Source organism: Coffea arabica, chromosome 4e (genome assembly GCF_036785885.1).
Source record: "Coffea arabica cultivar ET-39 chromosome 4e, Coffea Arabica ET-39 HiFi, whole genome shotgun sequence".
NCBI classification, from domain to species: Eukaryota; Viridiplantae; Streptophyta; class Magnoliopsida; order Gentianales; family Rubiaceae; genus Coffea; species Coffea arabica.
The window spans coordinates 42,253,560-42,267,966 of NC_092317.1; the positions used below are offsets into that span (position 1 = coordinate 42,253,560).

Genomic DNA, 14,407 nt, shown 5'->3' on the forward strand with positions numbered 1-14,407 from the left:
ATTTATCAAACAGTATAAATAAATTTAGTATTAAAATTCAGACATTCATATATTTCTTTTCAGTACTTAAAATTCAGCAAATTAATTATTTCAGTATTCAGATTTCAGAATTTAGACTTCAGAATTCAGATTCAGTTTTATCAAACGGAACCTAAGACTATAAATAATAATGTCAAATGATATGCTACCGCCATATCATAGTCAATGAAAATATTGACTTCTCTAATGTGTAAACAGTAACTTCTTAGAAAGATGAGAGAAATGCAGTTTTGGTTTTCAATGTTCGGTAGTTCTTTCAGAAAAAAAAAAAAAAAAATTCGGTAGTTGTGCAATATTAGTTTTTTTTGATAGAGAAACAAATTTGGTTCACAGTGCTCGACAGCTGTGAACATTTTAATTATTTTAATATCATGCATCAACATACAAAGAGCTCATAATCAATCAAATTCCATAGAAAAACAATCAAATACATATTATGTTACACTAATGCTAGGGAAATTAAATTAAGCAAATAAAGGAATTCATTCACGTATTCAAAGGAGAGTAAAAGTGCAAAAAACATATAGTTGCATTGGAAAAAAAAAATAGTAGCATCAATAGTAAAGAAGAAAAAGAAATGGAAATTGAGAACGAAATAACAAAAAAGAGAAATTGTACAATGAATTCAAACAAATTGGTGCTGACAGAGGATATTGTTTGAAGGCAATACTGAATAATCTAATCGCAAATGCATGATATCTTTGGTAATCTTATGCGAGACATAGGAAAGAATCAGAAAATCTCAAAAATCTATTAAAATTCATGTTTAATAAACTTTTCAGAAACATTCACAAATTTATCTTTGTATGATATTAAAATGAATAAATTTTATATACACTGATGATCAGGTGTATATATTATTAAGGTAAATTCATGCTCAATTAAATTTTTAGAAACATTCACAAATTTATCTCTGTATGATACTATCACCTTCCCCTCTCAACCCCCCCCATTATTTCACCTCACAGGAAAAACAAGAAACAATTATCCCAGAAACATAAAGCGAAGAAATCAGAAACATCTGCGCTAATATGTTGTCAATTGCTGTTGCACAACAAGAACAGAAGCCCTGCGTCTGACATCACTTGAAGCTAGCAAGTCACCAATGACTCCTATCTCTGGAACTTCACTCCATTCCTCAAGTCCTCTTGTCAATGTAGACTCTTTATTATACCTTCTTCCCACTAGAATAAGATCATATTGATCAGCCATGGATCGGACTAGCTGTACCAATTCAGGGCAATCATTTACTACCTTTTCAATGTAAGTAACATTGCCTTGACCAACTCTGTTTTGCTTAAAATCATACAGCACCTTCATGTCATTCATGTCATCCTCCATGTCGGAACCGTCACGACCCTTAGAGATGTATCTCATGACGGTGAGGTTAACATTCTCATTCCTGGTCATACGCTTTGCCAGTGTCAGTGCTTCCTGATCATCCTTTCCTCCAAGAAAGATCACAGCGACAAAGTGTGCTTTCACGGATAATGTCATTGAGCCAGAACGTCCAAGATGTCCTCTGTCAACGAGAATTCCTACTGAGCAAGGAGCCCTGTCGAGAACATTGCGATTTACCATCCTTAAACATTGATCTTCAGATTCAACTGATCCATCAATGCCCCATTTTCGGTGGAAAGGGACTATAATCAGGGAAGCAAGGACATCAAGGGCAAGCGTGCATATATCCTCGTGCATTAGGTTGCGTGGAGAGATTGCCGTGAAGGCTTGGACAGCCACGGATCCCCAGTTGTTTCTCTCAAATTGCTTAAAAGCATGTATAACATTTTCAGAGTAAGAAATATCTGTTCTCTTGTGAACTTGGTGGGATATGAAGATTGGCGAGGCTCGACCACGTAGCTCAATTAAGTGAAGGGCATGGACCACAATGGGGTTTTCTACCGTGGGAGTAGAGGCATCAAGTAGCTTTATGGTAGCCACAATGTTGTCTGATGAGTGAATGCATGCAAGTATTGGTAGCTTACCTCCATGTCTTGAGTGCATGATGTTCCTTTTCTGGTAGCTTGCATATTTTCTGCTAGGATCATAAAGCAATTGTACCATAGAAGGAACAAACATGGCTATGGCTGCTGTTGAAATAACCAACAAAGCAAAGGTCGTTTGATCGATAATCTGCATGACATAATTTATACAGGAAAAATCATCAGTGACTGTAATCGTTACAAGCACAAGGTGGAATTAGATTTGATATTTGTACTTTCAAGCTGCCTTCTGATAACTTGTTTTTCTAAATTTCAAGTGTTAATTTGTGGCGTTGTAACATCTGTCATACTTTTGTTTGTGTTGTGACAGGTGTGCAACACAAGTCCCTTACGAGGTACTATCAAAAACAGGATTGGATGCTGGATTTGAAGCCAACATTACCTTTCTAAGTCTCCTATTCTGATATCCTACACCCTGCCTGTTCATTTGATAAAGAAGAAAAGGAACCAACTTACCCCTTGGTCCCTTATGAAGCTGTACGTAGCCAAATCCACAACCCCTTTTATGCTCATGATTAGACCGAGTGCTATTGAATCATTCAAGGGCATTTTGCAATATCTTGCAACCAGGGAGCATACTATAATCTTTGATGCGAAAGGGACGACCATGAGTACGATGGACACGATACTGGATTTGTTTATTGCCAGTGCAGATAGACTTGTTCTCAGGGTTACCAGAGTGATGAATGTAGGCAAAAGCACACCTGAAGAAAAGGTATCAAGCTTGTCGACCAAAGCAGATCCTAAAGGCGGCCCCTCAGGTATAGCCAATCCAACAATGAAGGGCCCAAACAGCACTCCTACATCCAGATAATAAGAGAAAACACCAGAGACAAAGCAAAGAAGGATAACGAAGAAGATGTACAAATCATTTACAGGCCTGCCTTTAGGTGTCTGTTGGACTACCCACAGAAGGGCTGGCCGGATGATAAAGATAATCAAGATGACAAGAGCCATGCAAAGGAATGAATCTAGAGTTTGATTGTAGTCCTGCTTATTTTTAAGATTGGAAAACCATATTGTGTTGACTGATGTAATTGCCACTTGAAGTAAGTGAGTGATGAGACCAGAAGACATTGCTAATCGGCCAAGCTCTGTGTTGAGGATTTTGAGATCCTTAAGAAGGAGAGCAATAACTGGAAATGCTGTCATGGACTGAGCTACCAAGATTCCATAGCGGTTACGTTGTCTTCTAATCTGATCTCCTATGTAAGCATTATTAGGATTATAGCTTCTGTTCGCTAACATAGCGATTCCACCAGCTACCAAGGGCACGACTAAATTTAGAACCCCAATTGCTAGCGCTTTTGGTCCTGTTTTTCTAATCATGCCAGTGTCCATTTTCACTCCGCTCATAAACTGGAAAAGTAAGTAACCGAACGACGTAAATGCACCCAAAGTTCCTTGGCTTTTGGCGGGAAACAAAAACTTCTGGAATCTTTCATCTCTCCCCAGAAATGTACTTCCAAGGATTAGGCCAGCCTATGCCACAAAAATAACAGATCATGTTCAGTTAGTGTATGGTTTTCCCCACAAACAGAATCTAATGTCATCTCATATCTGCTTCCATAACATGTCAGTTAAAAGATCTATGAGAAAAGGTTGCCTAAACAAAATGAGCCCAAAGTCCCAAACAAAAATCTCAACCACAACAATGCATTCATAGCAATATTAGTCCAAGAAATTTAGAGAATGAACACAAGAAAATCCCACGATCAAACAGCAATAATTTGGCAGGAGACCTGGAAAATGATGCAACTCGGGAAATCTGAAAAAATGATGTTAAAGGCAATGCACATACTCCAATTTCAGAGACAATCTTGGGAATTCCAAGACGCTTGAGGGCATAATGCAAGAGGTGAGTTAGCATAAATATGAGAAGAATTTGCAGCTCCAAAATGGGCAAGGAATACATGAAAGGGTTGCTGCGTTTGTAGTGGTAAAAGAAGCCATTCGAATTGACCTTTGGAGGGTCCCTTACACACACAAAAAGAGGCCAGGTATAATTTGTAGTTTTGGGGATAACGATAGACATTTTTGTGTGGTATTGCTGCCGATTGGCACCACCACCTCCACCTCCGCCTTTGAAAAGGGACGGTGGTGCTACGGAGGAGAGAAGGGGAGGAGAGGGGAGAGGTGGAGAATGCTGATCACCTATGAGAAGGAGGGTGGAGCTGCAACATGGATATGCAGCAAAGGACGGAGGTCCCAGCAATTTGAAATGGGAATTTCGCCATTTTCGTCCCTAAATTTTTACACTAAAACCAATTTCGTCCTTTATGATATTTTTTAGCCAATTTAGTCCTTCGACTATTTTGAAGTCTCCAATGTAGGACTTTTGCAGCGGCGACACCATATTTTACATATTCTGTACAATCGATGATGGGTATAACTGTCATTTTAAATTAAATTCTTTAATTTAAATGCACCTTTGACTATAGTTCTTCTTCTCCAATGGGAATCTCATCCCATTCACGAAATTCGCACAAACTCTCACTTCACACACACATATTATATATTCTTCAGTCCACGCTGAGAAAATTGAAGACTTTCTGCTTTACGTCAAATTGATAGTTAACATCAAAATGAGGCTGAATACTTCTCACCCCTGTATGACTACCAATTACAGAATCTACTCCAACCCAATCATTTTCACGTGTAGTGAACTGGCAAAAGGTACTATCAAAAAAACTGGGAAACTAAAAGAAACAAAACGGGTAACTACTAAAACATGCACGCCCAGATGGCAAATTTTCTGCTGAAATTGGAGAAAGAGAAAAAAATAAGATAAAACCCCTATTTAAAAAAAAAAACAAATGGAAGTTAAAGTAATTGATTTGTTTTCCCTTAATAGTAGTCAAAATATTAAAGGTGTTCAGAATCAGACTGATGTGCAAAAGATTGTTCAGCACAACCCAGATAATCTAATAGAGCCTCTGAACAAAAATGGTTTAACAGTCTCATCATTTCCCAAACCGCCCCATTATTTCAATGCAACATTAATATGAAGTTAAAGAGAAAACAAACACAATAAAACTTAAATCCCAGATTAGCCGCTCAAGCAGAAGCGAGAAGCGCACCCCCCCTACCCACCAAAAACGGGGGGCGGAAAGAGAAAATGCGTGGAAATCCGATCTCCATGAGTTTGTCTTGTTTCTAAAAACTTGGCCGCTAACACTCTGGTTCTTCAGTGCCCTTCCCCCTGCAAACCCAATTGTCAGTGGCACTAATAAGTAGATGTACGATATTACTCAGCTTTTGATTTTTTGTTTTTTTCTTGTGAATTTTGTTTCATGATTGAGTGTGTGTGAGAGAGAGTTTGTGTGAATTTCTGGTGAATGGGATGAGATTTCCATGGAGAAGAAGTAGTCCATTTAAATTAAAGAATTTAATTTAAATGACAAATATACCCCTCGTCGGTTGTACAGAATATGTAAAATGTGGTGTTGCCGCCGCAAAAGTCCTACATTGGAGACTTCAAAATAGTCAAAGGACTAAATTGGCTAAAAAAAATCATAAAGGACGAAATTGATTTTAGTGTAAAAGTTTAGGGACGAAAATGGCGAAATTCCCATTTGAAATTGTTGGCTCTTATATAGACCAGTAGGAGAATGCTGACAGCTCTCTTTTTAGCTACAGCAAATCCACCACTCCAATTCGTTTAATTTTTTTTTTGGGATAATTTCAAAAACCTCTCCTGAGGTTTCTGAAAGTTTTACTGCCCTCTCCTAAAGTTTTAAAAATATCATTAAACTCCCTTAAAACTAATTTTATTGTAACAAATTAGCTCAATTCAAAACAATTAATAATAAAAAAATGATTTCAAGAGTGAGAAGAATATTTCATACCAAAAGTGCCCTTAACTTATTACTAGTTGGTTGACTTAGAATCAAAAGGGAATATTAGTTAAGAATAGAAAATAAAAACTATAGTTAGAAAGTGTAAGTGAGGCAAATTACAACACTAGCATGAACCTAGTAGAATTCAGTAACAATGGCTCGCAAAATCAAAGAATTGGAGAGGAAATTTTATTAATTTTGAATCAGTATTTACACATAGAATTCCTAAATTCTTACTAGTGGAATTTAGAAGATTTTGAACAAGAATTGGATAAGACAAAGTATGGTCTCTTCAAGAAAAAATGCCACGATAAATAAAAAATATATATAAACTATGCTAAAATATTTTTTGTGAATTATTTCTTTCACTTACAAGGTCCAATATTTCACATGATTACTAAGAAATTTTTAATATTTATAACAAAAAAATAACAACTCTCAAGCAATGTTTGCATGAATAGAAAAGAAATGGCTTTAATGGAAAAATAAGTAAATCAAAGTGGAGAAAATCATTTTAACAATCTTGTTGGGATCACATATACAAAGAAAAGAAAAAAACAAATATTTTGAAAAAGAAGGAAAGAATAGACTATGTGTAGTTACACTTTATCCATTACTTAATAAAACCTAATTGTAAACATATATTAACAATTTATCCTTTTTTATGTCTTTTTGTATTCATCTTGTTATTCTTATGAAAAATTTATGAAATAATAATATCTCAATAAGAATTTTAATCTTTTTTAAGGGGACGAAATTACAAGAACTACTAAAATTTAGAAAAAAATATTAAATGTTAACGGTTATCATTATGAAATTTAGTATTCAAGATTTTCAAGTTTTTTACATTCCAAATTATGGCAATACAAGTGGCTCAATTGTTTCTCCATATAACTATGTAAAATTTCCAAAGTTGCAAGGGTAATAAAGTCATTTGACCATCAATGAGGTAAGCATTGGACCCCAATTGACTAGGCCTGTCAATGGGGCGGGTCCGAGTCAGAATTCATTATTCCAGACCCAGACCCGGCATAACATACCGGACCCGAATCCGACCCGTTTACCCGACGGGTCTTTTACTCTATGTTCCGGATTCGGATCCGACGGGTCTACCCGAAAAAATTTATCAAAACTTACAATTTCTAATAAAAATGAGAAAAAAAATATATTTGTAAACTAATTTCTAACTAATACAAAAAAAAAATAAGAAAAGAAATCAAATTGACTTTACTCAAACACATCACCCTAATCAAATTATATTGATAAATATATAGATTTTAAATTATTAATCCATTTATATCCGGATCCGGGTCTAATACGGGCCGGAATACTATATTCCGTATCCGACCCCTTTTTTTGTTTGACAAAACGGATTCGGATCCAGGTCTGGGTAATGGAATTAAATCCCTACCCGTACCCGCAATAATTTCACGGATCTGGTCCTGGTCCGGGTCTGGGTCTAGACTTGGACCGTTGACAGGCCTACAATTGACTGATAAATGAGGTAAGTGATATTTTAAAAACTTTGGGGGAGGGTAGTGAAATTGTCAGGAACCTTAGGGGAGGTTCCTGAAAGTATCCCTTTTTTTTTCTGTCCTTCCTTATGATAACCTTAAATACAAAAAATCTTTTTTTGGGATACTATATATAGGGGTTTTAGCTTAAATTTAAAACTCTAGAGCTAAATCCAATGTATGTAAAATAATCTCATAATCCCCTTTTATTTAATTGTTAATTATGAAAAACTTTAACATGCTTCAAATGGTGTATTCAAATCGATCCAAGTTTGAGTAGTGCACTACTCGATCTTGACTCAAGTTAAAATAACTGGGATCAAGTTCGTCAACCTTTTAGAAGTCAAGTTCAAACTTGACTCGAGTTTGAGTTTGTAAAGCTTTTAGAAGAGTTCAACTTCAATTTATCTTACTCGAATTCGAGTTAAATCAAGCTTAATCAAGTTTAATTGAACTTATTCTAGTCTAATCGATCTCACCTAATAAAATTAATATTTTACATATAATTTAAACAAAGGATACAATTGACATTTCACAATAAAAAAAATATAAAATATATAAAATATGCATATATATACACACACGCACTATTAGGCTCACCTAGGTTATGAATTTAAAAATATATTTTCGAACTCGACTTGTAAGAATTTTTAAGTAGTTTAAACTCGATTCAAATTTGGTCAACACCGAGCTTGAATCAAGTAAATCAAGCTGCTCACGAGATTGAGTCAAATAGATCAAGCTATTTGTGAGCTTTGGTCGAGTAGTTCGGTTAACTTACATTCCTATTATAATCATTTGTAGGAAGCTTTTTATACTATTTTAGTTTATGTTGCGCGTTACTCTCTGCAAACAATGTATACATCCATGCAATTAAGGGGGGCTCTTGAGTCCATTGCCTACAAGTTGAAAGTTCGGGTACTAAATTGTATCGACATTTTCAATGTCAACTGAGGATTCACTTTTCAGTTATCATAGAGTTTCTTGAAACTTGTTCTAGACTTGTTTATGCAAAAAATTATCACTGGTAGAATGTACCAAACAAATCTCAAATAAGATGTCCCCTCAACCTATTAGTGAGAAACACAAGGAATAGAAACCAGCATCAGGCTATGTCCAATTCTCTAGCATATTAACACAGCACTAGATATGGATTCATTCGATTACAAGGGTAAATTCACAGAGGTAGTCGCCTTTTTTCTCGCAAACATTTGCATTACTTTCACTAGCGATCACCTGATATACATTTGCAGGTTTATTCACTACAACTGCTTCAAGAACACATATACACTATAAACCAAAATGATTCTCCTAGCATAAAAATACAGCAAGACTTACACCAACAGATGCTGGGGAGTAAAGAAGCTTCACCTACAGCCTGGAGCACCAAAATTGGGCAATACGATGAACTTGATGGACAAAGGGTCAATGAATACAGGAGAATTTAGATCCACAAATTCTGGAGCAAGAGTTGGAATGCCTCCTCCATCAGTAAGTTTTAATGGTTTTCCATTTAGCAGCATGGTTTTGCTTTGAATATCTCCATCTTTGGGAGTTAAGTGGTATTCTTCTCGGAACAGATCTTCATCTGCTGCTTTACTTCCAACCCAGGAAACAGTCTTCTTAAGATTATGCAGAAAAGACTTTTTCTTGTTTTTTTCTTCTACGGGCAAGTCTGTATGTGTGACAGATTCAACATCGACACTGAATGCAGTTTCATTGCTTAAATTGATCAGGAGTAAAGTTACTCCTTTCTGCAACAAAAGAAAAGCATTGCTAGTTAGGAGAACAAGTTCAATTAATTTTCAAAATGATGTCACCAGAAGTAATACCCCAAATGAATAGGACCAATGTTGTTAGTACATAATTTGTAGAGGCAACCAGTGTCTTTAGGATTCAGAAATACAAATTGGTTGACCATAGCTCTTGAAGTTCACGGGGTACTATCCAGGGGGGATTGCAGAATCAGGTACACAAATGAAGCAGCTCAAAACAAGCAAGCACATTTGTGTAAGGATTTTATAGCAATCCAGGAAAGAACTTTCTTTCTGCTAGTAGAAACTTAATGAGAATGACTTTGAAGCAAATCTTTCTGATAATTTGTAGGCAGAGAGGGAAGGAGATAACAACAGTGGATGCCTACATCGGACGCCAAGCATTGACTCCATCTACAGCTAGAAATGTACGCATGCCAACAAGATACTATAGCTGAAACTAGATTTCCCCAACCAAACCACTAGCTTAATTGAAGAAAAGTTTCTCCAAGGAATACAGCAACTTCATATGAAAGAACTTTTCAACCTATTGCATTGTAGCAGCTTATTTTTCACGCATAACTGATAGCATGCTCATCAAACACCATACAGAGGCCCACACACAGACATGTAATTTGGTTGAAGCTCATTAAGCAAGGCAAAACAAAGATATAAAATTTCCGTAAAATCGGATAAAAGGTATGATTTCTACTTAACAAAAATAAGGAAAAGCAACCTTTGAGAATGCAGAAGGTCAACTACATCTCAAAAACAACAATCAGAAATATGGACAGCTTAACTTTATCAGTGATCTAGATCCACTTTAAGACGTAAGAATGCTTCCACCTATCAAGTTCATGAATAATCATAACTTACTTTTTGTTTTGAACAGTGAGCATAAGAGCGCAAGTATGGTTCATTGCTGTCAATAGAAAGAACTCCACTTCCCATAAGCTGATGCCAGAGCAATGCACTGCAAAGACCCAACCACATACAGCAAAAGAAGTCTTAGCAGAAAAGAAATTAAAGGGCAACGAGAAAAAATTGAAAAATTAGTCCGGTCCTTATAGAAGCCCACAACATATGCAATAGGCGGACAAAACAATCAACACGAAATGGATCCATCTTACGTTAGCAATTCAAATACCAAAAGTATCAGTTGCATTAAAGTTATTCAGTTCTTAACTAAGTTGTTGGCTTTTGAAAAAGTAATTGTCCTTGCCTGTAATAATCTGGATTTGGAACATATGTAGTTGTGTCGAGGAGAGCATAGTTTCCACCAATTAAGGTTTGCCTACAATACACTTTAGTGTCAAACTTAGCAGCCAAACCGAGCTGATCCAAATACCTGCATAAAAAAGGTAGGCAAAAATGTTGATGGAAATCCATACGCTTCAGAATCATACTACATTTACTGGAAGCATCTTAAATGTAAGAAAAAAATTTACTAGCCTCTGTCACAGAACAAGGATGTGGCAAAAGAAAGAATACCAGAAGCTGTTAACGAAAGTATCAGAAACATGACGACCACCATTGTTAAAAGCTCCCCCAGCTTCACCAACCCAAGCAGAAGCCCAAGGACCATCGGTCTGGATGATTCTGCTAAGATTGCCAAAAGTGGCCTCTATCTTACTCAAGTGGTGCGGGTTCAGGATTTTATTAATAAGATTGTGGTCAACTCCTGAAACAGAAAAGAAGTTTAAGGCCCACAGTATCATGGAACCGTTAAATAATGATGCAATCATAAAGTAATACTTGAGAGTTAGTTGATCTTTTTTCAGTAGTTAAAGCACAGAAAACAAACACTTCTAATTAGAAAGCCAAAGGCTTCAATGTACTCTATGTATTTCAATTATGCCACTCAACTTTTTCATCACCATTTGAAAAGGGATCTCTATAAACATTTCTTTCTAAGTTTCTTCCATAATTGGAAACTAAGAAGCTAAACAAAAGAGAAAAAATGACTTGCGTGCATTGAAATCTTTGTTTCACTGGAAAGTTTTTAGGATATTCCACACTTTGAAATCTGGAAAAATCCAAACTTATGAAAATAATGATCATAATGTTTATATTATTTCTTAGTCTTTCTCCTTTTCCTCAATTCCAGTGAAACAAACTTAAACTTGTCAGAGCATGAGCACCCTGCTCGTTATCATGGTCATCGCAATTGTTACAACAAAAAAATTAGCAAATATGTCTTAAGCTTTTTGTGCCACAAAACAGAGAAAGCTAACACAAAGATCATATCAGTCAAATCATCATCATTTCTACACTATGTTCATGATGCTTGCCTACCTGCACCCAGGTTATAGATGTGATGGGTCAGGACATCAACAACTTGAGGACCTGAAACTAGAAGGAGCCTAGAATACCAGTCCTTATCAAAGAAACCCCCTGGTGCTAAGACAAAAGGTCTAGGATGGAAACTCTTGTACTCTTCAATGATGATAGAATTCAGATTAGAAACATCTTTCCCATACTGTTCAGCATCAACACTGGCGCCAACTCCCTTCCCACTCAACTCATTACCTGCGACAACAAAACATAAGGAAACAATAAGGTTTATTATTTGTTTAGAATATAGTAAACACAATTAAGTATACAATTAGATGAAGAAAAGGTAGTCATCGAAATGAATACCAAATTCCCATGAATCTATATGGTATCCCTTAGAGATTGTGTATTTAATAAAATCATGGGCATTGCTAGAATCCCATTCCCCTTGCCAAACACCCCTTCTATTCTTGTGCCTCCCATATAGTGCATTGACGCCAAAGGTCACAAGTGCTCTGTAACAACATAATGCCAATAGGAACTTGATGAATTTCTGAAATAGTTGGATACATTTATAATGAGAATGAAATTCAGTAATTTCCGCCATACACTCAAATGTAGTTGTAGATGAGATCTTACCCTGTCTTTTTGAAAAAGCTATTCAACTCATCCCACCTTTTCATATGTAAGCAACCCTTTGAAAATCCAAACAACCCATCCTTCTGTTTCACAAATGGTGTGCAAGAAATGTTTCCAACATCATAATGAACTTGGTCTTGCAAAGAACCTCCAAGTCTTAATCTTAAATTCTTGAAAGCTGTTAAAACACCAATCGATAATTTAGCAATCACCAAATGCTTTTGAAGTACCATGGAAAAAATCAAAAGACAGCCAATCTAGCAAACTATCCTCAATGTGAAGTTTGTCACTTGACAATTTGAAGTATAAAATAGCACATCAGACATCTATTGGTACAATTCTGATACATCTACGAACTTTTGAAACTAATTTTCCAACAGAAATCAAATGGAAGGCATTTGACAGTATCTTCGCCAACCAATGCTCAAAATGTACAGGGCTTAAAGTTCATGCTCATTTGATGGGCTATTTTGGGACTGACTAATTAAAGTCCAAATCTTGATAAAAGAAGAGATTAGTGGTCTATTTTGCTTTCTGATCAAAATTTGATAAACTACTATCAATATAACAAGAACAAAAAATGGAGATGACCAAGCTTATAGCAGAGAAAGACAACCTTGAATGGCGTTGGAGAGAAAAGGATGAGACAAGTCCTGAAAAGACAAAAACACTTTCAGTAAACAGACACAAACTGTCTTTTGTAAATAGTAATTACACCCGATTTGTGTGCTGCGGAGGTTAAAGATATCAATAATCTGTAGAAGTTGAAATCGTTACCAGATTTAGAAGAGATGAAGATCCCCATGGGCACTGGTTATAGTTGCATTTCTCTTTAGGCCACCAATCAATGGTGGCACATATGTAATTAGTATCTGTCTCAGCAAATTTTGCTGTTGAATCAATGAGCAGTACTGCATTTCCTATATTTTGTGCCAAAATTGAGGGGAGAAATACCAGAAAGATTACACCAGATGTCCTCCAACCCATTAGTACACTAAAATAGCTTCACCTGAGAAAAATTGATTGTAAGAAAAACACAATCACGTAATTGAATAGATGATATTATCAAACATGTTATCTCAATAATACTTTTAGAAATTAATATGAGAAAAGAAACTTGGTAGCCCTTCAAAGTTCTTAGTCATAAATAGACTATCATTTTGTCTATAACATAGTTCAGCACAAGATGTGTGCAATGCTACAGTATCTAATCCGGAATTTGATTAAAGCTTGCAGAACATTAACATGTCATAGAAAAAGTTACCAATTAAATAGATCTAACAAAGATACAGCTTTAATTAAATAGATCTAACAAAGATACAGCTTTAACATAAGAAAGTAACAGAAATGCTTTTCACTTCTATCATGGTAAGTTGCATCCAAGAAAAGATAAAAAATTTCTATGTAAAACCGACTCAAAATAACCAATTTCAGGAAAGATAAGAACAGGTCCCTTCCAATAACGGTAAACCTTCAAGAACATAACTTGTTGATTACAGAAGAACATTAAGGCCTAGTTACCATATATAAACACGAATCAAAAAGCTGAAATGAGGTATAAATTTTAGAGACACAGAGCATGTATCACAGAATATGCTTAAACAGAGGAGCGGTTAACTGTGTCTGCATATCTAACACAAGTTTGTGATGTTTGCCATTCAGTTGCTAGTTTTTCAGACTTTTACCCTAAGCCAAGATTATAAGCAAAGCTAGTAGATCACAAGAAACCGAAATAAACCAATAAAGACAATACAATTCTTTAGTTCTTGCAATAAATAAGGCCAACTTAAATCCAAGAAACAACAAAAATTCTGGACTTTCCTCACTGTATTAAATCAAAAGATCCAAGACCCAAACATGGCCCACTTGAAATTTAAGCAAATTAAGCAGAACCCAGATGAGAACTCACCCCAAGAAGCACAAATCCACCATCAACAGGAAAGCTGAAGCTTAACTCCTAGACAGAGTAAATCAAGAAGTTGCAATGTACTTTTTCACCAGTAAAGACCAGAACTTTTCTGGCATTATTCATGTGGTTTGGATGCTAATGTCCCACTTAATCACAAGAGAAATGTGTGAGCTGAAATGGGTCGGAAACGTATTCAATTTTCTCTACTTATTTTTCGATAATCAGAAAAACTCAGCTATATCTGGCTCTTATGAGTTATGAGGTGTCAGCATCAGAGGTCAAAATCTATCATTTCTTTCTTAAGAGGTGTTTCTTGGTATTTCTATTTTCAAATCTTTATCATTTCTTTCTGGCCAGTTCTACTTCCAGGGGTTTGGTAGAATAAATTTCTTCTGTAAGCAATATTGTGTGGTGGCCTTACAGAGGTCAAAATCTC

At 35.8% G+C, this 14,407-nt stretch overlaps 2 protein-coding genes and 1 non-coding gene across 3 annotated transcripts; all 3 read right to left on the minus strand.

Annotated features, from left to right (window-relative positions):
* Positions 1–1,065: 1,065 nt before the first annotated feature.
* LOC113740996 (cation/H(+) antiporter 4-like) lies at positions 1,066–4,279 on the minus strand. The gene is made up of 4 exons (XM_072046634.1): positions 4,197–4,279; positions 3,581–3,602; positions 2,499–3,524; positions 1,066–2,172 (listed from the first exon to the last, which is right to left on the minus strand). Exons 1-4 carry the CDS (start codon positions 4,277–4,279, stop codon positions 1,066–1,068), a joined length of 2,238 nt encoding a protein of 745 aa, XP_071902735.1.
* A 637-nt stretch (positions 4,280–4,916) lies between these two features.
* On the minus strand, positions 4,917–5,017 carry LOC113743074 (small nucleolar RNA Z122). The gene has a single exon (XR_003460964.1). It is a non-coding gene; the product is annotated as a small nucleolar RNA Z122 (small nucleolar RNA).
* Positions 5,018–8,488: 3,471 nt separating this feature from the next.
* On the minus strand, positions 8,489–14,190 carry LOC113741841 (heparanase-like protein 2). The gene is made up of 10 exons (XM_027269483.2): positions 13,972–14,190; positions 12,840–13,071; positions 12,679–12,715; positions 12,063–12,240; positions 11,790–11,938; positions 11,445–11,678; positions 10,641–10,830; positions 10,372–10,497; positions 10,026–10,122; positions 8,489–9,149 (listed from the first exon to the last, which is right to left on the minus strand). Exons 2-10 carry the CDS (start codon positions 13,047–13,049, stop codon positions 8,763–8,765), a joined length of 1,608 nt encoding a protein of 535 aa, XP_027125284.1. The 5' UTR covers positions 13,050–13,071; positions 13,972–14,190; the 3' UTR covers positions 8,489–8,762.
* Positions 14,191–14,407: the final 217 nt, after the last annotated feature.

What these genes read in the sequence shown, in the direction of transcription:
- LOC113740996 (XM_072046634.1), bottom strand. Translation starts at nt 4,279, where the DNA reads ATGGCGAAATTCCCATTTCAAATTGCTGGGACCTCCGTCCTTTGCTGC. An exon ending in ATGAGATGACATTAGATTCT is followed by an intron (nt 3,525 to 3,580) that starts GTTTGTGGGGAA and finishes TTTGTGGCATAG; the next exon opens with GCTGGCCTAATCCTTGGAAG. An exon ending in GCTTCATAAGGGACCAAGGG is followed by an intron (nt 2,173 to 2,498) that starts GTAAGTTGGTTC and finishes TATGTCATGCAG; the next exon opens with ATTATCGATCAAACGACCTT.
- LOC113741841 (XM_027269483.2), bottom strand. Translation starts at nt 13,049, where the DNA reads ATGGGTTGGAGGACATCTGGTGTAATCTTTCTGGTATTTCTCCCCTCA. An exon ending in TATAGATTCATGGGAATTTG is followed by an intron (nt 11,679 to 11,789) that starts GTATTCATTTCG and finishes TTGTTGTCGCAG; the next exon opens with GTAATGAGTTGAGTGGGAAG. An exon ending in CCAAATCCAGATTATTACAG is followed by an intron (nt 10,123 to 10,371) that starts GCAAGGACAATT and finishes GGGTCTTTGCAG; the next exon opens with TGCATTGCTCTGGCATCAGC.